Here is a 22,910-nt window from a genome sequence, read left to right on the forward strand (position 1 = left end):
CAAAAGGATACAAACAGATTCATGGTATAGACTATGAAGAAACCTTTTCACCTGTCGCAATGCTTAAATCCATTCGGATCATTCTAGCAATTACAGCTCATTACGATTATGAGATTTGGCAAATGGATATCAAAACCGCCTTCGTAAACAGAAACCTGGACGAGGATGTGTACATGACACAACCCGAAGGTTTTGTAGATTCCAAAAATGCTGGAAAAGTTTGCAAGCTTAAGAAATCCATTTATGGACTCAAGCAAGCAAGCCGGAGTTGGAATCTTCGATTCGACGAGAAAATCAAAGAATTTGGATTTCTAAAGAATGCAGAAGAATCTTGTGTTTACAAGAAGGTTAGTGGGAGCAACCTACTTTTCTTGATCCTTTATGTCGATGACATATTAATCATAGGAAACAATATTCCGATGCTTGAATCAGTTAAAAACTGGCTTCGGAAATGTTTTTCCATGAAGGACTTAGGAGAGGCAGAGTACATACTAGGAATCAAGATCTATAGGGATAGATCAAGGAGGATGATCGGACTCAGTCAAGAAACTTATATAGATAAGATTCTCCAACGGTTCGAGATGAAAAACTCCAAAAAGGAGTGGTATGGTGCTTAGCAAAAATCAATGTCCTAAGAGTCCTGATGAGTTAGCACACATGATGAAAGTACCATATGCTTCGGTAATAGGATCAATCATGTACGCCATGATCTGCACTCGCCCAGACGTCTTATATGCTTTGAGCATGTGTAGCCGTTACCAATCAAATCCAGGCGAAAGACACTGGTACGCCGCCAAGAACATTCTAAAGTACCTGAAAAGGACTAAGGATCATTTCCTGGTATATGGCGGGGAAGATACACTAAAGGTTGTAGGCCATGTGGATGCAAGCTTTCAAACGGATAGAGACGACTTCAAATCACAATCTGGGTTCGTCTACTGTCTGAATGGAGGAGCGGTATGTTGGAAAAGTTCCAAGCAGAGCACAGTTGCAGACTCTACCACTGAAACAGAATACCTAGCGGCCTCAGAAGCTGCAAAGGAAGGAGTTTGGATCAAGAAGTTCATGATAGAACTTGGTGTCGTACCTGGCATAGAAGATGGCGTAACTCTTTATTGTGACAACAACGGAGCAATAGCCCAAGCCACGGAACCAAGAGCGCACCAAAAATCCAAACATATCCAAAGGAAGTACCACTTGATTAGAGAAATCATAGAAATAAATGATGTGGTAATTTGCAAGGTTCATACGGATGACAACGTTGCAGATCCGTTGACCAAACCGTTACCTCAGCCCAAACATGATTCACACATGAGGGACATTGGTATAAAGCGCATTGGGGAATGGCAACAAATGTAATTTGGATTCATAAAAGAGTTTATGTGCCTAATTACTTACATTCGATAAAAAGAATAAAAGGAATTTAATTTTGTCCTTAAAATTTGGTTTGATATTTTAAGAGACAGTCCGCACGATAAAGAAAACGCTCCGAGTAGGCTTGTCAGATACGTGATCTGATGAATGAAACCCTACTAAGTGAACTTGGAGTGATTCATTATCAATTCCCTAGTCCAGGTCATTGCATGGACAACAATGACTCACGAAGACTAGTACGGGAGTCGATGGGATAACGCAGTTTCATGGACTATAGGAATAGTGTATTCGATTCGACTACGTGAGTGCATAATAAGGATTATACGCTAGAATAACCCTCAACATGAGAAGTTCATCCAAAGAATGATGAAATCGTCAAACTTCTCATAAAGACAAGATTGAAGAGATTCCTCAAAACATGAGTGCTCAGCTCATCTTATGTAAGGAATGTCTGACTTTGGTTTCGTTAAACGTCGCGCCGTAAAAGGAGGTTATAAAAGCAGATACTGGGAAGGACAGGATAGACATGAAGTTGAGTGGGAGCGCAAGAATGGATTATGTCCTCCTAACCATGTTAGGATGCAGTGTCCTCGGGCCACTTGACGAGCAACAACTGAAAATGCATGGCCGTGCTCAAATGGATTAAAAGTTAATCATTTGTTTTGACAGTTGTACTCGAGATCAAGAAAGTCTGAATGACGTGACGTATCAGATGGGATACTAAGTGACATGGGAATCGAGCATTGTACTTGTTCTAAGTCCAAGTGGGAGTCTGAAGGAGTTGAAGGAGATGTCCTTCGACCAAGGTGACAATGCGAACAATTACTCGGATAGGACAATTCATGAAGAAGATCATCAAATCCTATTGATTTAGGGATCGTAGAGTTTAAGCTAAAAACCAACTACGATCGTCGAATTACGAAGTAATTCGCGGCTAACTTCAATCGGATCCTACAACGGGTTACACACAAGAGTGTCAAATTGATCTAGGATATGACTAGTGGGAGTGAGATATAACAATGGGAATGTCCCATAAACTTATCTCATAGGCCTAAAAAGGAATTAAGAAAAGATAGTACAAAAAGGCCAAAAACAGGGTTTTTGGGCCTTAGCCGATTCGGGCACTTCTAGGACTCGGATTGGGCTGAAATTTTGAGGGGAGATTTATGATATATACAGTAGTATGTATGAAAAATTTAGTGGTGTTTGGACTCCTCCTCCTTAGAGAATTGAGAAAATACCAATTGTTGCTATTTTCGACTAATTCCCTAAATCTTATTCTAAAGGGTGTTTTAGGAAACCTTTGAGGAGGTGTATTCTCATTAGGGTTCAATATAAGCACTTTTATGGCAGAGAATAAGGTGTGGAATTTCTCTCTAAGCTTTCTTAATCTACCACATCAAGTAGAGAGGAGAAAGTGAGCTAATTCCCATAACTATCTATCTAGTCAAAGAAGAAGGTGTTCTTCTTTCCAACCACCATTGGTGTGCTAGCTAACAACAAGGTGGGAGATCAAGTTGATTGCTCGTGTCCCAAGTAGAGGAGCTATACTTGAATATCTCGGTCTTCTCAAAAGCAATTGGAAAGGTTCGAGGGAAAACTAGCGAATAAGGTATTCATTTTTCTAGTTTTACTTAGTATTATTATGGGCTTATGCATGTGATGCTGGGAATACTAATGTAGACATTAGATGTCTTTTTCCGCCATTGACATTAGTATAAGGGTGTAAAACCCAACAAGGTATACGCTAACGATTATCGTTTACATCCCATAGAGCTGACGCCTATTGTTAGCCCCTGCCCCTTCGCACAATGGGGAATCGACCTGGTGGGGCCATTCCCGGCTGGCACAAGAGGAAAGAAAATGTTGCTAGTCATGGTAGACTACTTCACCAAGTGGGCAGAAGCAGTGGCAACGACCAGGACTCGCACAAAGGAGATCGTCAGTATATTATAGACAAACATATCTAGATTTGGGGTCCCGAGGATCTTGGTTATGGACAACGGGCCGCAGTTCAACAATGACGCCATGAAGGAGTTCCTCACAAATTATGGGATCAAACCGGCCTATGTGAGCCCCGCGCACCCCGCTGGGAACGGACAAGTAGAGGTAACCTACAAAACTCTGGCTAAGTACATTAAGACTAAGTGCTACAAAAACTGGGTAGACGAACTCCCCGACGTACTGTGGACCTATCGCATCACACCGCGAAGGGCCACGGGAGAGACGCCTTTTCGGATGGTGTACGGTATGGACCCTGTGCTACCTGTAGAAATAGGCAAACCAAGTTTAAGAGTTAGACACTTTGATCCCGAAACCAATGAACAACTAATGTTAGAACACTTGGACTTAGTCGACGAAGTTCGAGACCGAGCAGAGCTGCGAAATCTTGCTTTCAAAGACACTGTGACCAAGTAGCACAGATCCCACATGAAGATAAGAAAGTTTGACGTCGGAGACTTGGTGTGGAAAAACTCTAGATTCACCTAAAAACCGTCAGCAGCCAAACTCTTTCCCACCTGGGAAGGACCTTATAAGATAGTAGAAGTAGTAAGACCTGGCACCTATAGGCTGGAAAATACGTCAGGGCACATCCTTACACACCCCTGGAACGCGGAACATCTCAAATTCGCCTTCTAGAAGAAAGACACCGATACATCCTAAAACACTGAAAGATGGATCAGACCCAGGGAGATGAAGCATAGATCTACTCGTATGGTACTATTTTGAGTCAGGAAGTGGTAGGGGATTTTAGCCATATTTAACGAAGTTAGAAGTTTTCACTGATATAGTACTATCGGCTTTAGAAACCTAAGGAGGAATCCTATTTGAAACTCATCTCACTCTGAATCGAGCAGGTAGCCCTGATAGCGAGAGCCACAACCAGGGGACCTAAAGGCAGCCTTGGTAGGTGAGAGCAGCGACCAAGGCCCTAACTTAAACAACCCTGCTAGTGAAAGCCACGACCAGGGACATGACAACCTCTGTAGCTACGGTGAGGGCCCTAAGGAGCAGTCTTAGTTAAACTGAACTTTGCTCAAGTAAAACTGACCCCTCACAAAGGTCCCAAGGAGAAGTCCTAGTTACACTGATCAGCTCAAGCTGGCAAAGGAGGTAGCTCCGGTAGCTACGGCTGCGACCAGAGGTCTCATAAGGAGGAGTCCTAGTTAAACTCAACTCTTTACTCGAGTGAAACGTGGTCCCTGAGGATCACCAAGGAGAAGTCCTAGTTAAAACTACCGCCCCGATGCAGGTGACCGGGGGGTATAAGGAGAAGTCCTTGCGAAACTATTCATGCTTAACGAGGAAGATAGCCCTGGTAGCTAAGGCAACGACCAGGGGCACGGGAGAATCCCGACAAAAACTATTTGAGCTAAAGCCGACGAAACTTGCCCTGATAGCAAAAGCCACGACCAGGGACAGGATATCCTCGATAGCTAAGGCGACGACCGAGGGCCTAAGGAGAAGTCCTAGTAACACTAGTTGTGCTCGACCCAACGAAACCAGCTCTGCTAGCGAAAGCCACGACCAGAGGTCTAAGGAGAAGTCCTAGCGAAACTAGTTGTGCTCAAGCCAACGAAACCAGCTCTGGTAGCGAAAACCACGACCAGAGGTCTAAGGAGAAGTCCTAGCGAAACTAGTTGTGCTCAAGCCAACGAAAACCATCTCTGGTAGCGAAAGCCACAACCAGGGGTCTAAGGAGAAGTCCTAGCGAAACTAGTTGTGCTCAAGCCAACGAAACCAGCTCTGGTAGCGAAAGCCGCGATCAGAGTTCAAAGGAGAAGTCCTGGTTAAACCAGTTCTACAAGTCCATCCCCGGTAAAGGCAACCAAGAACAAAGCTGAAAGCTGTAAGATTATTCAAAAACCTTCTTAAACAGGGCTCACTCGGGTTTTATTTTGCAGAGGGAAATAGTAAGCTTAGGGCATGCTAGATTAGGCTTAAAATTATTTCTTTTACAGGTGCGATCATTCGGAGCATGCGTAGTAAGCCTAGGAAAATGCATTAGTAAGTTAGGATTTGTGCTAACATCCATTTTGCAGTACCGGCACACGATATCAAGGTCAGACCTCAACAAAAGTAAGAAAAAAGAGTTTTATTCAAGGCTATTACAGAAGAAATTACAATCAATATAACATGAAGAAATCATCAGAGATTCGGTAATAATTTGGGTTGGGGAACCACTCGTCAGAATTTGGACGGAGCTCGACACCTTGCTTCTCCTCCTGGTTGATCGTCACAGTGGCCACCCAAGAAAGAAGATCGCAGGCCGGAGCAATCTTCTTAAAAGTTGGATTCCGCGGCTCCAAAGGAGCCTCGACCTAAGAGAAGAGGTCTACCAAACCGGAAGTGTACTGCTCCGAAGTCACCCTTCAACGGGAAAAGCTCAAACCAGCATCCGGATAACCATCCCCATTGCCGGAAAAGCTATCCCTAACTATCCTCATTGTCGGAAAAAAAAACCATCCAGGATGACTGACGTAAAATCGAACGGAGATCTCATCTCAAAATCTTGACGAAAACAGAAAAGAATCTCAGAGATCGTCCCTTCAAAACCTTTAATGGAAGACTTAAAAGAATCAACAGTAAGATATTTATAGCAGAAAAAGATGACCAAGGAAATGGATAAAAAGCATTGAAGACAAAGACCGAGCGCATCTTGGAAACACGCGAGAAAATTTAAGTTCTAAGAAACGCGCCTCATTCCCAATAACAGGGCTCCGCGTGTCCTTGCGTGACAAAGTAAGTTCCCGTGTGCGATAATCCAAAAGGTCGACAATGAAAGCGTGTGATCAGAGAATCAAATCTATGACGTCACAGAATTGCGCATGGAAAAGAATTAGTTACTTGTGCAGAAGACGAAACGTGCCTCGGAATAGCAAACCACACGTCGGAACCAGAGCCCGGCTAGGATAGCTCTGGTAAAGAAAATACTTGATGTAGACGCAGCGGAATTAAAATAAGAACAATAAAATAAACGAAGAACGGTAAAGAAAACGATAAATAAACTAAAACTTAATTAACTTCAATGGTTTTTCTCTTCAATCTCCATATCAAAATAGACTATACCTCCTTTTATAGGATAATAGACTTTCCTAGATGGACTCAAACTAGGATTCCTAAATATTAAAGATACTTAAAACATAGAAATACCTAAATAATAGAAATACCAACATAAGGTAATTTCCTAATCCTAAACTAACTAGGACCACTAACGTGGCCGACTAAGGTAAAGGCGCGTGGGTTTGCGGCCTTGACCCGTAAGCGCCTGCATCAGCTCCCCTTTCCCTAGAAGGGTCGACCCGAACCATTTCGATGAAGGAAACAATGTGAGCCACCCGTATACTCTGAATTCCGCCATGGCGATCCGTAATTCCCACTTCGAACGAAATTTGCAGACAATCGGTAGAAGACAATGATGGACTAACGAACCCAATATAATCCAGACCCCTTGACACAACGAGATTCGTAAAATCCATAGTAGTGAAGAAACATCCAACAAATTGTGACATCGGCCGTCATCTTTTAGTGGGATGAAGAAGATTGCACATACTAAAATATCCTCTTTGAAAAATCGGACCTCCAAAATCATCTTCCAGTAAATCACGATTTCGTGTTCACCGGAAGCTAAAAAGTGAACTGGTGGTGAGATACTTTTCTTTTTCTTCACATTACTCTTTTTTGTTAATGTAGCAAGTATCCCATTGATTTTTCTAAGGAGCATTTTCTCGAACACGTTAGAGACACCAATTAATATTCCCATGTTTGGCCTCCCATGTGGTAAGGTGAAGCTCCATCCACCTCCTGTCATTAATTCCCTGTTTCTCAAGTAAAGACTTTCATGTGATGAAGCCATTGAAGATGATGATGATTCTCTGCCAATTACTTTGTATATAGGCATCTTTGTAATAGTTTCAGTTGTTTTTTCCCTCCTCTCCACTGAATTTACAATCGACTTCTTAGTAATATACTGTGATGAAGAAATTGTTGATGGAGAAGATAACAAAACATAACTATCATTGGCATCAGTGTTAGTAATCAGATCTTTGAGCAGGAAACGTTTCGTCTTCATCCAGTAATCTTCAGACGACGATGATGTTGATAGATTGCTTTCATGATGAATTTGATTGAATTTAAACTGTCTACCGGAGAAGATTTCAGTAGGGTAAATATAAAATACAAAAGCTAATTCAAAGTCAACATCGCAAGTGAGATGATCTCCAGTCTTTGTGTTATGATCACTCGATGAAGGATCATAACGAAATTCTTCATTATCTGCTAACGTCTCAAGCCAAATTAGTTGATTATCTGCATATAGTTGAGCTCCCCAATACCTGTTATCTTGTGAAATTTTGCCTTTAAAACTCGTAAAAGTTGTAGCATTATTAAGTTGTGATCGTTTATTTGAAGACCATGGGGTACTACTATTATTTGAATACGAAATAGGTTTCTCCCATGATAATGAATGAAGGTTTGTTTGATCATGGGGAGTCGAAACTGTCAAAGCTCATCAAAATTATCTTCTTCTATTGCTGGGGAATATTCATCTTCATCTTCTTCAGTTTCAACTTCGTTGTGATCTTCATGTTTAATATCAATAGAATCATCCTCTGTTAGTACTTCCTTATAGTTGGAATCCTCTTTTTCAACTTCTTGTTCTTCTTCTTCTTTAACTACAACTTCTTTGTAATCAACTTCGTCAACTTGTTCAAACTCTTCTTTTTCTTCTTTTAGTACTTCTTCATGGTTAATGGAAATAAGAGGTTGTGAATAATAATAGTACGGTGGTGGGGGTGTATAATAAGAAGATGGAGGTGATGGTGAATATGGTGGTGAGTACGGTGGTTGTGTATAAGAGTACAGAGGTGATGTGAGACATAATTGATGCGGTAAAATTTTATGATTCGAAACAAGGATGTCGTCCCCCAGAATGTCATATGAATCATAAAATTTGGTCAGACATTGATGTTTCATATCTCGACTAGGATTTAGATTTGATGAAGGAAAATTACTTCCTTCTTCCTCCTCCGCCATTGACTGAATTTTGTTCCTTTTTTCCTGAACTTCTCCTTCAATATCATCGATCTTAGTGATTGAAGTAACTTCGGAGAACTGTCTTCTCAATTCAATTTTTGTTTCTACACATGACAAACATTCATCGAGAGGAAGAAAACCATACCTGAAAATACTTTTCAATGTATCCCAATCATCAATGATCGATTTTCCTTGATCAATAAGTCTCCATTGCAGGGCATTATATTGTTCATAGATTCTTTCGGACATATGTTGCTCAACCAAAAAAACGTTATCTTCGTCGGGAACGTCTTGATTTCTGAACCAATCTTCCATGTGTTGAATCCAGAAACTTATATGAAATTGACCTTCGAAGAGTGGAATTTTAGAAATTTGATGAATTTTTCTTTCATCTTCTCGATCAATATAAAATTGAGTTGTATCTCGAATAGGATCCCAAGATAAACGTGGAAAAAAATTCCAACATTCAAGAGGAGATGTATCCATAGATATATTTTTTTTTTTTTTTGTAAAAAAATCCAGAATTTTGATGGCTCTGAATACCACTTGATGTAGACGCAGCGGAATTAAAATAAGAACAATAAAATAAACGAAGAACGGTAAAGAAAACGATAAATAAACTAAAACTTAATTAACTTCAATGGTTTTTCTCTTCAATCTCCATATCAAAATAGACTAGACCTCCTTTTATAGGATAATAGACTTTCCTAGATAGACTCAAACTAGGATTCCTAAATATTAAAGATACTTAAAACATAGAAATACCTAAATAATAGAAATACCAACATAAGGTAATTTCCTAATCCTAAACTAACTAGGACCACTAACGTGGCCGACTAAGGCAAGGGCGCGTGGGTTTGCGGCCTTGACCCGTATGCGCCTGCATCAATACTTAGGTGAAGAAAATCACAAACATCAATCAGCTCTGGAGTACTGACAGGAAGACAGAGCTCCACCAAACAGCCATGGTCGAGGTAAGGCCCAAAAAGCTTCGCGATACAGCTCTAGGACAGGTAACACTCTCGACTTCCGGCCTTCCAAAGTAAAACACTCGAGTTACTTCTACTCCTTAGTCTCTTTACTTTCAACTAAGGAGTGGCGGGACTCATGATGATGCAAAAAATGTCCAGACGTTGACTAACGTCTGAAGAGTCAGAGATCAGACCAGAAGTCTCTTGGAACAGCTCGGCTTAAGGCAGCAGGACAGCTGGACCTCCTGATGGTCCACCACACATTCCCCTAATTCGGAAGTCGGCCGGAAGAAAGCAGCTCTGCATAAAACGCACTTGGCACAGACAGATCAGCCCTGGGATCTCTAAAGGAATAAGGGGTCTCTACAGGTTCGGCCCATGTCTTTCGCCTAGAACTGGGAAGATATCAGCGCTGCGCAACCTAACGACTTAATCCCGGACTTTCTAGAAAGATCTCAGTCGGTCACACATCTTGAAGTGTTTAAGCCCGACCAGATTCCACGTATCTAAAGGAGGAAACTTCTCCTTTAGAGTCTATCACTCCGGCAAGATATATACAAAGTATCCTTGAACTTAGGAACTTTCACTTATCACAGATCTGGGATAGACTCGAAGAGAAACCCTAGATACGCAAAAGAGGTAACTTCCATTACGGTTTGACGGCCACCGCCTCACCGCCACCACTAATCAGAGTCGACCTAACTTCGCCTATAAAAGGCCCCCCACATCATCCTTCACCGGACACGATCACCTTCCCGAACACACACGGTTTCTTCGGAGAAAACACATACTCTCTCCCCAAAAATACAATCTCTCCATACTAGAAGGATCACCCCCAAAGCAGAGTTATCCTAACTCACCCCCAAAAAATAGAGTTCTCACGACTCTCCCCCAAAAGGATCGTTCAATATCCATCCTTTTACTGCAAAGAGCACCCTGACTGTCTTGAGCGTCGGAGGGGTTTCTGAACCCTTTGCAGGTTTTCCCCCCACGGGAACAGACGAACATGAGCTAGGAGCTGGAGCAAGGAGCAAGGAGTCGAAGCCGAGCAAAGCAGAGCTGAACAGAGGAATCTCTCCTCTCATAACAGAATATATCATCATAACGGAGGCTGTCATGCATCAACTCCCTTTTTCATGCTGATTTAACCGGGAGCCAATTTTCGACATTAGTAGTGTTCTTCGGATTTCTAAGGGGAGTCTTACAGTTATGAAGGGGTTGAAGAAGAATGGTCTATATGTGCTACAGGGTAACACTATTACCGGATCTATAGCGGTATCATCATCAGACAAGGAAGTTGAGACTACCAAGCTATGGCATATGCGGTTTGGGCATATGAGTGAAAGGGGGATGGCTATACTGAGCAAGCAGGGTTTACTCTGTGGGCAGAAGGTTGGAAAACTAGAATTCTGTGAACATTGTGTCTTCGGGAAGCAATGTCGGGTAAAGTTCAGTACAACGGTTTATAATACCAAAGGAACTCTGGACTACATCCATTCAGATAGTGGGGGTAGATACATGTTAACCTTGATAGATGATTTTTCCCGGAAAGTATGGTTCTACATAATGAAACGCAAAGTTGAGGCATTCGTCAAGTTCAAGCAGTGGAAGACCTTGATCGAGAAACAGACTGGAAAATCGATCAAACGCTTGAGGACTGACAATGGCATGGAATTTTGCGGAAACGAGTTTATAGGTTCTGTGTAGACGAAGGGATTGGGAGACACCATACAGTCAGAAAGACACCACAACAGAATGGTGTGGCGGAACGTATGAACAGAACTCTATCGGAACGAGCTCGTTGTATGCTTTCGAATGCAGGGTTGTCGAAGGTGTTCTGGGCTGAAGTAGTAAACACGACAGCGTATCTGGTAAATATTTCACCCTTTACATCTATAGAGTGTAAAACTCCTAATGAGGTGTGGTATGGTTATCCTGCAAAGTATGAGAACTTGAGGATCTTTGGTTGTCCGGCTTATGCACATGTTAAAGAAGGGAAACTTGATCCGAGGGCTAAGAAATGTGTATTTCTTGGATATGAGCCTGGAGTTAAGAGTTATCGATTGTGGAATCTGGATGGAAAATCAAAGAAGTTTCTTATCAGTAGAGATGTTACTTTTGATGAGTTAGCCATGGTAACTCAAAAGGTAACGCCTGTAGATGCTCGGGAGGATGTTGGTAAACAGGTGGAGCAGGAAGACCATGGAGAACAGGTGGAGTTTAAGATAGACACTCCGGTAGAGGTTCAGCCTCAGGTAGATGAGCAAGCTGAGGAAGATGAACTAGAGCTGGTTCATTAAGTTGCGAGGAACATGGGAAGGAGAGGCATCCGGGCACCGGAAAGGTATGGAATGACAGAAATGGTTGCATTTGCACTTAGTGTGGGAGAAAGCGTTGATGGAGGTGAACCATGCACCTATGAAGAAGCTATGAGGAGTGATGATTCATGGCAGTGGTCTCTTGCCATGAATGAAGAGATTGAGTCTCTTCGGAAGAATCAGGCCTGCGAATTAGCTGAGCAGCCTAAGAGTCAGAAGATTGTTGGTAGCAAATGGGTTTTCAAGAAAAAGGAAGGAATTCCAGGGGTGGAAGATGCACGATACAAGGCACGGTTAGTAGCTAAGGGGTTTACACAGCGAGAAGGGATAGACTTCAATGAGGTATTTTCTCCTGTTGTTAAACATAGCTCTATTAGAGTATTACTTGCTATGGTTGCTTTGTACGATATGGAATTGGAGAAGCTTGATGTTAAAACTGCGTTCTTACATGGAGAGCTAGAGGAACAAATCTATATGCGTCAGCCAGAGGGGTTTGAAATTCTCGGGAAAGAAGACCAGGTATGTTTGCTGAAGAAGTCCTTGTATGGATTGAAACGGTCTCCTAGGTAGTGGTATAAGCGTTTTGACACGTTTATGGTTAAAAACGACTATGACAGAAGCAGGTACGATAGTTGTGTGTACCACAGGAAACTATCAGATGGTTCTTATGTGTATCTACTCCTGTATGTGGATGACATGCGGATAGCTTGCAAGGATATGTCGGAAATCAACATGTTAAAGGGTCAGTTAAAGGGTGAGTTTGAAATGAAAGACTTGGGTGCCTCAAGGAAGATATTGGGTATGGAGGTATGGAGAGACAGATCTGCTAAGAAACTGTTCTTGTCTCAGAAAAAGTACATCGAGAAGGTGTTGGAACGTTTTGGTATGACTGAGGCAAACCTTTCAGTACTTCATCGGCAGCACACTTCAAGCTTTCGGTGAACTGTCACCAACAACTGATGACGAGACGGAGTACATGTCTCGGGTGCCTTATGCAAAAGCAGTAGGTAGCATTATGTATGCTATGGTGTGCACAAGGCCTGATATTTCACATGTTGTTAGTATGGTAAGCAGATACATGGGCATACCTGGGAGAGGTCATTGGCAAGCTGTGAAATGGATACTGCGGTATCTGGGAGGAACTGCGGAGCTTGGTTTGGTTTACGACAGAAAGGCTGACACTTCTGGTTCGGTTGTTGGATTTATAGATTTGGATTTTTCGGGGGATCTTGATAGGAATAGGTCGCTGACGGGCTATACGTTCACATTCTGCGAGAGTGCCGTTAGTTGGAGAGTAGTGCTGCAGTCGGTGGTAGCACTGTCTACAACGGAAGGTGAGTACATGGCAGCAATAGAGGCAGTGAAGGAGGCAATATGGCTGAGTGGTTTAGTTCAGGATTTTGGCCTGAAGCAGGAGGTGACAGAGGTCTACTACGACAACCAGAGTGCTATTCGTTTGACCAAAAATCAAATGTATCACGGGATAACTAAACACATTGACGTCAGGTATCACTTTATCAAGGATGTGATCGAACAAGAGAAGATCACGATGAAGAAGGTTTTTACGGTAGATAATCCAGCAGATATGCTAACCAAGGCAGTTACAACTTTCAAGTTTAAGCACTACTTAGACTTGATTGGGATTTCCAGATGTTAGCCCCAACAGGGCTGGAGAGACGATGGCTCAGAGGCGCTGAGCTATGATGGTGGCAAAGATGCAAGTCAAGAAGAGCATATTCAAGTCAAGGTGGAGAATTGTTAGAAGTGACTCGAATATGGATTGGTATCGAACCCGGTAGAGTTGGACTCCGAGACAGAGCTGGAATGCGGAGCTAGGCTTATGTCGGTGATTAGTGTGTATCCGTGTATAATGTCGGTTGTAGAAAGAGAGTCGGTGAGGCGGTGGGATTAGGGTTTAGTGCCTATATAAACTAAACCCTATGGAGATATAAATAAGACACAATCTCACGAAATCTTTTGTGTAAACTTGTTTGCTTATCATAGTGGAAATCATCGCGCCGTTGTCGCCGTGGAGTAGGTCTCACCAACCGAACCACGTAAATCTTTCTGTTCATTTCTTGATTGTTCTTTACTATTCCTATTGCTTGTCTTAATTACTCGTATTGTTCACATTAAACCCCGATTGGCACAACAAGGAGGAACTAGGTTCCTTCCTAAGGGCACACCGTCATATTATCGCCTTCGGTAACGATGAGGTACCCGGGATAGACCCCGGGATCATTACTCACAAACTCAACGTTAGAGAAGGAAGTAAACCCGTGAAACAGAAGAAGAGGAACTTCTCACCAATCTAACAGGCTGAAAATAGTCAAACAAGTTAAGAAACTCCTAGCACCAGAAGTTATAAGGGAAGCAAGGTATCCAGAATGGCTGACCAACGTGGTGTTGGTAAAAAAAGAAAAACGATACATGGAGAACATGTACAGATTTCGCCGATCTAAACAAAGTCTGCCTGAAGGACAATTTCCCACTATTGTCCATAGATCAGCTGGTGGATTCCACAACTGGTTACGAACTGCTGAGCTTCATGGACGCCTTCGTAGGATACCATTAGATTGTCATGCACTGGACGGATCTAGAGCACACTGCATTCCTGACTGACCGAGGACTATACTGCTACCAGCAGCTGCCCTTCGGCCTCAAGAATGTCGGAGCCACATACCAGCGTCTAGTCAACAAAATATTCGGAGACCAGCTCGGAAAGACGGTCGAATGCTACGTGGACGATATGATTGTGAAGAGCAGGGTCCGCAAAGATTTGATACCTAATCTCGAGGTCGCTTTCGATAGACTTCAAGCCTACAACATGAAACTGAACCCCGAAAAGTGCGCGTTCGGAGTAACATCGGGAAAGTTCTTAGGATTCATGGTGAGCCATAGAGGGATATAAGCCAACCCGACCAAGATCACGACTCTGAAAGACATGCCTAACCCGAAAAGTCGAAAAAACGTTCCGCGACTGACGGGGAAGACTAACATCGCTCTCCAGGTTCCTTACCCTTCTATTTTGAGTGGATTTACATGAAAATAGATTTTATAACAGTCGTAAGATGTGATCTTTATGAAGCTCCCAAGACTAATCCCCTGGATAATTGACTGAGTTGTTTTAATATAATAGATAAGCATGGTTGAGATACTATCTCCTAACCATAACTCCTATGTATTCCTATAATTAGGAACCCATGTACTTTGTATTATACACAACAAAGAGAATTAATAAAGTCCTTTTATTCAAACATTTTTTTCTCCCCTCTCTGTGTTCCACCCGATTGCTCTATATCTCTCTCGGTCTCACTCGAGCTCTCTCTCTTTCCCTTAGTCATATAAAGAGATTTATACCTCTTCACATGGTAGAAGAGCCATTTTTTTTCTTCACAATGACTTCTACTGATGTTACATCTGAAACTATTTACATTGTTATTCCTAATTCTGGTGGACCTTTTGATTTTCATCACTCGGATTCTCCCACCTATATATTAATCACGCCTCTTCTAACAGGCGAGAATTACTCCTCATGGTCTCGAGATATGATCAAAGTGAAGGTATTGAAGGAGATGTCCTTCGACCAAAGATGCAATGCGAGCAATTTGTCGGCCAGGACAATTGATGGAGAAGATCACCAAGTCCGATTGATTTAAGGATCGTAGAGTTTAAGCTAGAAACCAACTACGATCGTCGAATTACGAAGTAATTCGCGGCTAACTTCGATCAGATCCTACAATGGGTTACACATAAGAGTGTCAAATTGATCAAGGATATGACTAGTGATAGTGAGATATTATCATGGGAGTGTCCCATAAACATATCTCATAGGCCTAAAAAGGAATTAGGCAAAGATAGTACAAAAAGGCCAAAAACAGGATTTTTGGGCCTAGGCCGATTCGGGCACTTTTAGGGCTCGGATTGGGCTGAACTTTTGACGGTAAATTTCTGATATATACAAAAATATATATGCAAAATTTCGTGGTGTTTGGACGCCTCTTCCTTAGGGAATTGAGAAAATATCAATAGTTGCTATTTTCGACTATTTCCCTAAATCTTGTTCTAAAGGGTGTTTTAGGAAACCTAAAAGGAGGTGAATTCTTATTAGTGTTCTATATAAACACTCTTAGGGCAGAGAATAAGGTGTGGAATTTTTCTCTAAGCTTTCTTACTCTACCATATCAAGTAGAGAGGAGAAAGTGAGCTAATTCCCATAACTATCTATCTAGTCAAAGAAGAAAGGTGTTCTTCTTTCCAACCACCATTGGTGTGCTAGCTAACAACAAGGTGGGAGATCAAGTTGATTGCTCGTGTCCCAAGTAAAGGATCTACGCTTGAAGCTCTTGGTCTTCTCAAAAAGCAATTGGAAAGGTTCGAGGGAAAACTAGCAAATAAGGTATTCATCTTTCTAGTTTTACTTAGTATTATTATGGGCTTATGCAAGTGATCTTGGGGATACTAGTGTTAGACATTATATGTCATTATCCGCTATAAACACTAGTAGAATGGTGTAAAACCCAACAGTGGCGTCAGAGTCTCGTGCAATTAGCTTAACTTATCTATGTTTTGGACCAATTCCATGCTTTTCTAGATAGATTGTTGTGTTTAAAAGTGTTTTGAACACAAAATATTTTGATTAAATTTGAATGGGATTCAAGGTTTTTCAAAAGATTTCAAAATTTGTTCTTGAAAGTGTTTCAAAACCTAAGACTTTGATCCAAATTGGTTTGATTAAAGAGTTGTTTTTGAGTTTTAGGAAACTCCCAAAACAAAAATTTGGAACTTTAGAAGTGTTCTAAAATGAGTTGTTTTGAGTTTTAGGAAACTCCCAAAACAAAAATTTGGAACTTTAGAAGTGTTCTAAAATGAGTTGTTTTGAGTTTTAGGAAACTCCCAAATACAAAATTTGGAAGATTTTAAAAGGCCAGCGCTTTGGGGAAAGCTAAAAAGTTTCCGGGGTGTGAAGACTTGGTCAAAAATTGGTCAAATTTGTTTGACAATTTTATTTAGGGGAAAGCAAAATAGGTTCTCCACCTCACCTCTCTCTCTCCACCTCACCTCTATCTTCTCCGATTAGGTCGCCGGCCGGAAAATTTTCCGGCCGGCGACCATTAAAAAAAAAAAAAAAAATTTCACTCTCTCTCTCTCTAGAAACTCCGGCGAAGGGGTTTCCCTTCGCCGGAGTTCCGGTCTGTTCTTCAACAGACCAGGTCTGGCCGGTTGAAGAACAGACCAGTCCGGTCTGTTCTTCAACAGATCCGGTCTTCAACAGGCCGGATCTGTTGAAGAACAGACCAGGCTGGTCTGTTCTTCAACAGACCACTTCCGGTCTGTTGAAGAACAGACCGATCTGGTCTGTTCTTCAACAGACCCGATCTGGTCTGTTCTTCAACAGACCCGATCTGGTCTGTTGAAGAACAGACCAGATCTGGTCTGTTCTTCAACAGGCCAGATCGGTCTGTTGAAGAACAGACCGGGACTCCGGCGAAGGGAAACCCCTTCGCCGGAGTTTAGAGAGAGAGTGAAATTTTTTTTTTTTTTTTTTAATGGTCGCCGGCCGGAAAATTTTCCGACCGGCGACCAAATCGGAAAAGACAAAGAGGTGAGGTGGAGAGAGAGTGAGGTGAGGTGGAGATAGAGTGAGGTGAGGTGGAGATAGATTGAGGTGAGGTGGAGTGTTTTTTTTATTTCCCCTTAAAATTTATTTCCCCGGAAAATCTCTAAAATTATACATATTCCCTTTAAAATTTCACACCCCGGAAACTATTTAGCTTTCCCCAAAGCGCTGGCCTTTTAAAAGTTTCAAAAAGTTCAAAAAAATTTCAAAAGTTTCTAAAAGTTTTAAAAAATTTTAGAAGTATTCTAAAAGGATTTCAAAATATAGAAAGAGTTTTAAAATTGGAAGTTAGTAAATAGAGATTTGCACAAGAAAAAAAATAATTGGAAACATGGTAGTTTTAGAAACTACCAAAATCTGGCCAGGAGCTTTGGAAGCTGCCTTGCCGGACCAGTAGCAGCTAAAGACGCGTCTGGATAGACACGTCCCAGCACTGGTGGACGCGTCTGGCCAGACGCGTCCCAGCTACTGGATGACGCGTCCAGTAGCTACCACCAGACGCGTCTGGGGTCCTGGGTGTCTCGGACTAGGTCCGAGACACCTAATGCTGGTCCGGTCCAGCACCAAACACGTCTAGGAAAGTCTTCAACGAATTTTATTCGGTAGAAATAAGAGTTCTTTCGTTTGATAGTCATTTATTATTCCGTGGAATTATGAACTTTGTTATTTGGTTGACAGATAATTTCTACTAATATAATATTCAATTAAGAATTTTTATTTACTCTCTATGTAGTCAAAAGGAACATTCTTATTTTTATGTTACCGAAATTACACTTTCATCCTTATGTTGTCTAAATCACATTTTCACCCTTATGTTTCCAAAATTATATTCTTACCCCAATGTTGTAAAATTATTTAACCTTGTCTCGCTTTTCTAATTTAAGAGTAAAATGTCTATTTGATATTGGTAAAGGGTAAAAATGTAATTTTGGCTATATAAAGACATGTCATTTTGACAACTTTATAAACATGTCATTTGGCAAGAAGGGGACAAATGTCATTTGCCCAATGTATAAGTAAAAGTTTATTTTGCTAAATTTCATGGGTAAGAATGTCATTTAGAACATATATGGATATAAATATTAGGTTTCAAGTATCCGAACATATTAAAATATTTTGATTTTGATTTTTGACTTTCTACGGAAACTTATTCCTTGGGTAGAGCAAGGAATTAAAAGTGAATTGTTTCATGAAAATAGATCCTCTAGGAAATTAAAGCCATGGAATTGCATTTCTTATCAAACGGTGGAAATACCTAATTCCATAGACATTCTTTTATTTCTATAGAAATAGGAACTATCAAACACACCCTAAGTGTTAATATAGTTGTCGGCTAGTGCCTTTACCTATGCCTTATATACGCCTACTTTAGGTGAAAGAAGCATCAGTTATTCTACTACCCTTAGTTGGTTAGCGGCGACTTCCTAGAAGTACTCCAAGTGGGCATAACTAGTTTTGTTTGTGCGGTTTTGGTTGTGTCTTTGTTCTTTTAAACTTCATGATGTAATTTTCATTAGCCTTTTGGCCTTTTTTTGGATAACCATCAACTTCATTGACAGCCAAAAGCTTAAGGAGTACATAAACTGAAGTTAAAAGAAAACAGACTGCAATTACATGGATTTAATACTGAAACTTTGTGAAACTGATCATAAAACCAGGCCTTGTTGAAGTCAAAATCCATCGTCGATGAATTTTCCGTGTAATAATTCCACCGTAAAATGTTTGTAACTAAGAACAACTTCGAGTAAAATTGGTGTTGTCTGCCTCTTCCACGGTTGTATGAGCAAATAAAGGAGTATTGATAACTCAAAGATAGGAATGAGATCATCTGTAGAGAGAGATGCAAGTTGTGGCAGGAAATCGTTAGTAGACTTCATGATCAGATGTTGTTCCAGACTTTCAGTCTCTCAAAGCCAATCAAAAAGACCACAAGTAACCGTAATCGCCACCACAGAGATTTTTTCCCCCTTTGTCCATGATCAAACACTCGATCATAAAGAAATACGAAAACAACAAAAGATCCTAAACATCAATCGAAACAGGCCTTTAAATGATGTTTGATTTCCAAAATAAAATAAAATATACGCCTACTTTTTCCGGAAGTTAAGGATTATATCAAAACCCCAATGAGGCGGCACATAATATATTATCAACTATTATTAAGGGGAAGAATTCCTCGTCAAAAAAAAAAAAAAAAAAGGGGAAGAATCCAGATCAAAACTGTTAAATTATTTCCCTCATTAGTCGTGTTGATTTCAATTAAGGTTTCTAAATTGTTTGATTTCCATATATACCATTTAGAACTTTCTAATTAGGGTTTCCGAAAGTTTCCATAAAAATTGAAAAAGGAACCGATTTTATTCGGATATATATTATATATTCTCATATAGACGGATATTCAAGGATTACTTCAAAGTGCAAGAGAAAACTATGATGTTGAGTACGAGCGAATCGAAAAAAGTGAAACTGGAAAACGCGAAGAATGTAAATCCTTTTGATGTTCTTCCAGATGAAATTTTTCTGAATATAATATCTAGGGATTCTTTAGGTAGTTCTGTGATTAGATATAGTTTTGTTTGCAAGTCATGGTTCAATTTGATCAACGGTAATCTTGAATTCTTGCAATCGAAAAGTAAACCCCTTTTGATATTCAAGTTCTACAAGCAAGGATATGGTAATGTCTATTTAAGCCAATATACAGCAAACGACTTCTTTTATTTAGAAAAAGATAGTGATGATCTTCGTAACATCGGACAAATTTGTAGTACTTACAGAAGAAATTTTTGTGGTTATTATAATGGTTTTGTTTGTTTACAACTTAAAGAAGAGAAGATTATAGAGATTTGCAATCCAACTAGACGAGAAATCCTAGCCATCGCCTCTCCTTATATCAGTGATAAATATGTTTCTTTTAGTTGTTGCTATGGATTTGGGTATGCTTCTAAGACGAACGATTATAAGCTGGTCTGCATTAGTAATAACCTTAAGTGCATGGTTTTTACATTAGGAACAGATTCATGGCGAGCAATTAATAACATTGTTCCTCGCAGGTTAACAGGACTATACGAGGGTTATGGTCGGCGTGAGGATTTCCTTGCGAAAGTACCCGTTTTTTGTAAAGGGTTTCTACATTGGAGGACGCGATATAACGAAATCGTGTCTTTTGATATACACAACGAGACTTTTCAGGTAATTAAGCTTCCACCTAAATGTGTTCGTCTACCTGATGAGCCGTTTGTTCCTCATATAGAGTTCAGAGGAAATCTTTGTCTTGCGTTATTGGAGAAGCAACCACTCGGAGATTATTCTACTGCTAAACTTCACTTGTATACGTTGAAAGAAAAAGATAATGAGCAAGTTTGGATCGAGGAGATGTTCTTAATAAACTCAAACTTACCACCGCCGCATCGATATGTTCAAATTGTTAGCTGGGGTGATGATATATTGTTATGTTGGGAGAACTATAAGGGACCAAATGTATTCAAACTATACAGTTTGCAGACGGGTCTTACAAAAATTGTGAAACGCCCTTGTGGTATTCAACGGACTGAGTTTTGGGCGGCTAGTCAAGAACGTTTGTTACTTTCTTTACAAAGTTTAATGAAGAAAGGAGTTCCAAAATATGTCGACAATTATCCTGACATAAAAAGTTTTTCGAATAAATTATGTCCAAGATCACCCGAATTATTTTTGTTGATAAGTCGACCTAAAAATCATGAACCAAGGAGGGATTTCTACTTTTGATAGTTTTATATTGTTATGAAGTGTTTGATTGTTCTTTTTCTGTGAACCATCAATTTATTAATAAATTGGTTATTAATTATTATTTTGTTTTAGTTTTTAATTTAATAAGTGAAATAGCCCAAAAGAATGTCGTGGGATTTAGGGGTGGGAGTGTCTAAGCGCTTATAAGAGAGGGACCCTTTCTAACATCAGGGCGCAAAAACAAAGTGGTAGAGCGTAGACGCCTTTAAAACTTCCCCTATTTCCTTTTAGTTATCAAACCTCCGTATTTCCTTTTAGTTATCAAACCTCATCTAAATGAGAGAGAGGTAGGCATGGGAGTTTGGTGGTGTCCGGGTGGATTATTTCCTTTGCGAAAGGTCCAGACTAGGCCTGTAAACGGTAACTTATCGGATCGGATATAGGCATATCCGTATCCAAAGCCAATAATCTATCCGAATATTCGACTCCGATAATTATCCGACAGATATTAGAAATCAATATCCGAATCCGAAACTTTAACAAAATTTCAAATTTGTTCTTTAAATTTTTAACCATTAGATCTAAACAATAAATCTCAGCCATACATTTTATATATTATTATAAATAAATTTAAATTTTTATTAATTTTTTATATTACTTATCGGATACGGATATTTATCGGATCGAATATGAGTGTATCCGTATTCGATATCCGATAAGCAGATATCCGATAAGGAATATCCGAATCCGTATCCGAATCCAAAATTTCGGATATTTATTTGAAATTCGAATACGGATGCGAATCGGATGTCGAATATTCAAATATCCATTGACAGGCTTAGTCCAGACCAACTACCCCTAAGCGTTAGTGTGGATTACTTGCCCCAAAGTGGTCGTGGGTCTATTTCACTTCAAAAACTAGTTCAAGAGTTGAGCCTTTCTGTATGGGCAAATATCCGCCCACGAGGTGCCTGTAGAATAAAGGAAACAACCGCTTCGTAAGGGTAAAATCCGCGAGGCTAAATAAGAAGGCCCGATAATGGCCCAAGTCGCTACTCGGGTCACCGAATCCATACCCGTTTGGCACTAAGCGTATCTGACACGTGTCACGCGATAGCCACCTGCCAGTACTAGGCAATCTTACGGCCAGAGGGTTATTGCGCAATCCATAACCGCACTAGTGGTAAATATTCCGTATCTGCCACTTAAAGACGGGTGTTACTGGCCAGTAGCTTTCCGCACACGCGGTGACATCTTAGCCGTCCCTCGAGAAATTCGAATATTCATCTGACGGTCAGATCCTCTAGCCCTTAACGTATCTCTCAGGAGTAATGACGCGGAATAAATACGTCGGTTACTAGCTGGTTGTCATCAAGGCAATCCCTTTCCACCACTATAAATACGAGAAGCAAAACTCAGACAAAGGCATCCAATATTCGACAACGGTACTCGAGTAACCTAGTCCATTCTCTCTACTCACTTGCTCTCTCATAAGCATCTCAAAGATCTTCTGATCCTCTCAAAGTCTCTGACTCATTGTCTTAGAAATTGGGAGATAGGGGTCTGATAGTCACAATTCAAACGACAACTAGCTAATCGTATCAACACCCAACGACCACCACCTTGTTGCATAAGAGCCCTCTGGTCTGAAATATCTCCCATCCAACGTTAAGGAGCTGACGGTAACACCCATCCAGCAGTTACTAGCTGGCGGTATCACCATCCTAGTACCACCACCTCCTTATCGCATCATTCATCTAGCGATAAGACGCTAGGCGTGTCATCTTCATTCATCCCCACCGTCCGATCCACTTACGACCAGCATTCTATTGCGGATCCCTTTACGACCAGCACCTTATTGCAAGTCTCCTTTACGACCAGCGAGTT

The 22,910-nt window shown here is 40.8% G+C and overlaps 1 protein-coding gene across 1 annotated transcript; it reads left to right on the top strand.

Annotated features, from left to right (window-relative positions):
• Nucleotides 1–19,748: 19,748 nt before the first annotated feature.
• Nucleotides 19,749–21,062, top strand: LOC147530671 (putative F-box protein At1g32420). Its single transcript, XM_086646947.1, has one exon. The coding sequence runs from the start codon at nucleotides 19,749–19,751 to the stop codon at nucleotides 21,060–21,062; it is 1,314 nt and encodes a 437-aa protein (XP_086503073.1).
• The last annotated feature ends 1,848 nt before the right edge of the window (nucleotides 21,063–22,910 follow it).

This window comes from Eschscholzia californica, unplaced genomic scaffold (assembly GCF_041429995.1).
Source record: "Eschscholzia californica isolate CP2 unplaced genomic scaffold, dmEscCali1.0.p SCAF_6, whole genome shotgun sequence".
Lineage (NCBI taxonomy): Eukaryota > Viridiplantae > Streptophyta > Magnoliopsida > Ranunculales > Papaveraceae > Eschscholzia > Eschscholzia californica.

Bases quoted from the DNA above. Each gene is read 5' to 3' on its own strand.
- LOC147530671 (XM_086646947.1), top strand. From the start codon at position 19,749: ATGATGTTGAGTACGAGCGAATCGAAAAAAGTGAAACTGGAAAACGCG.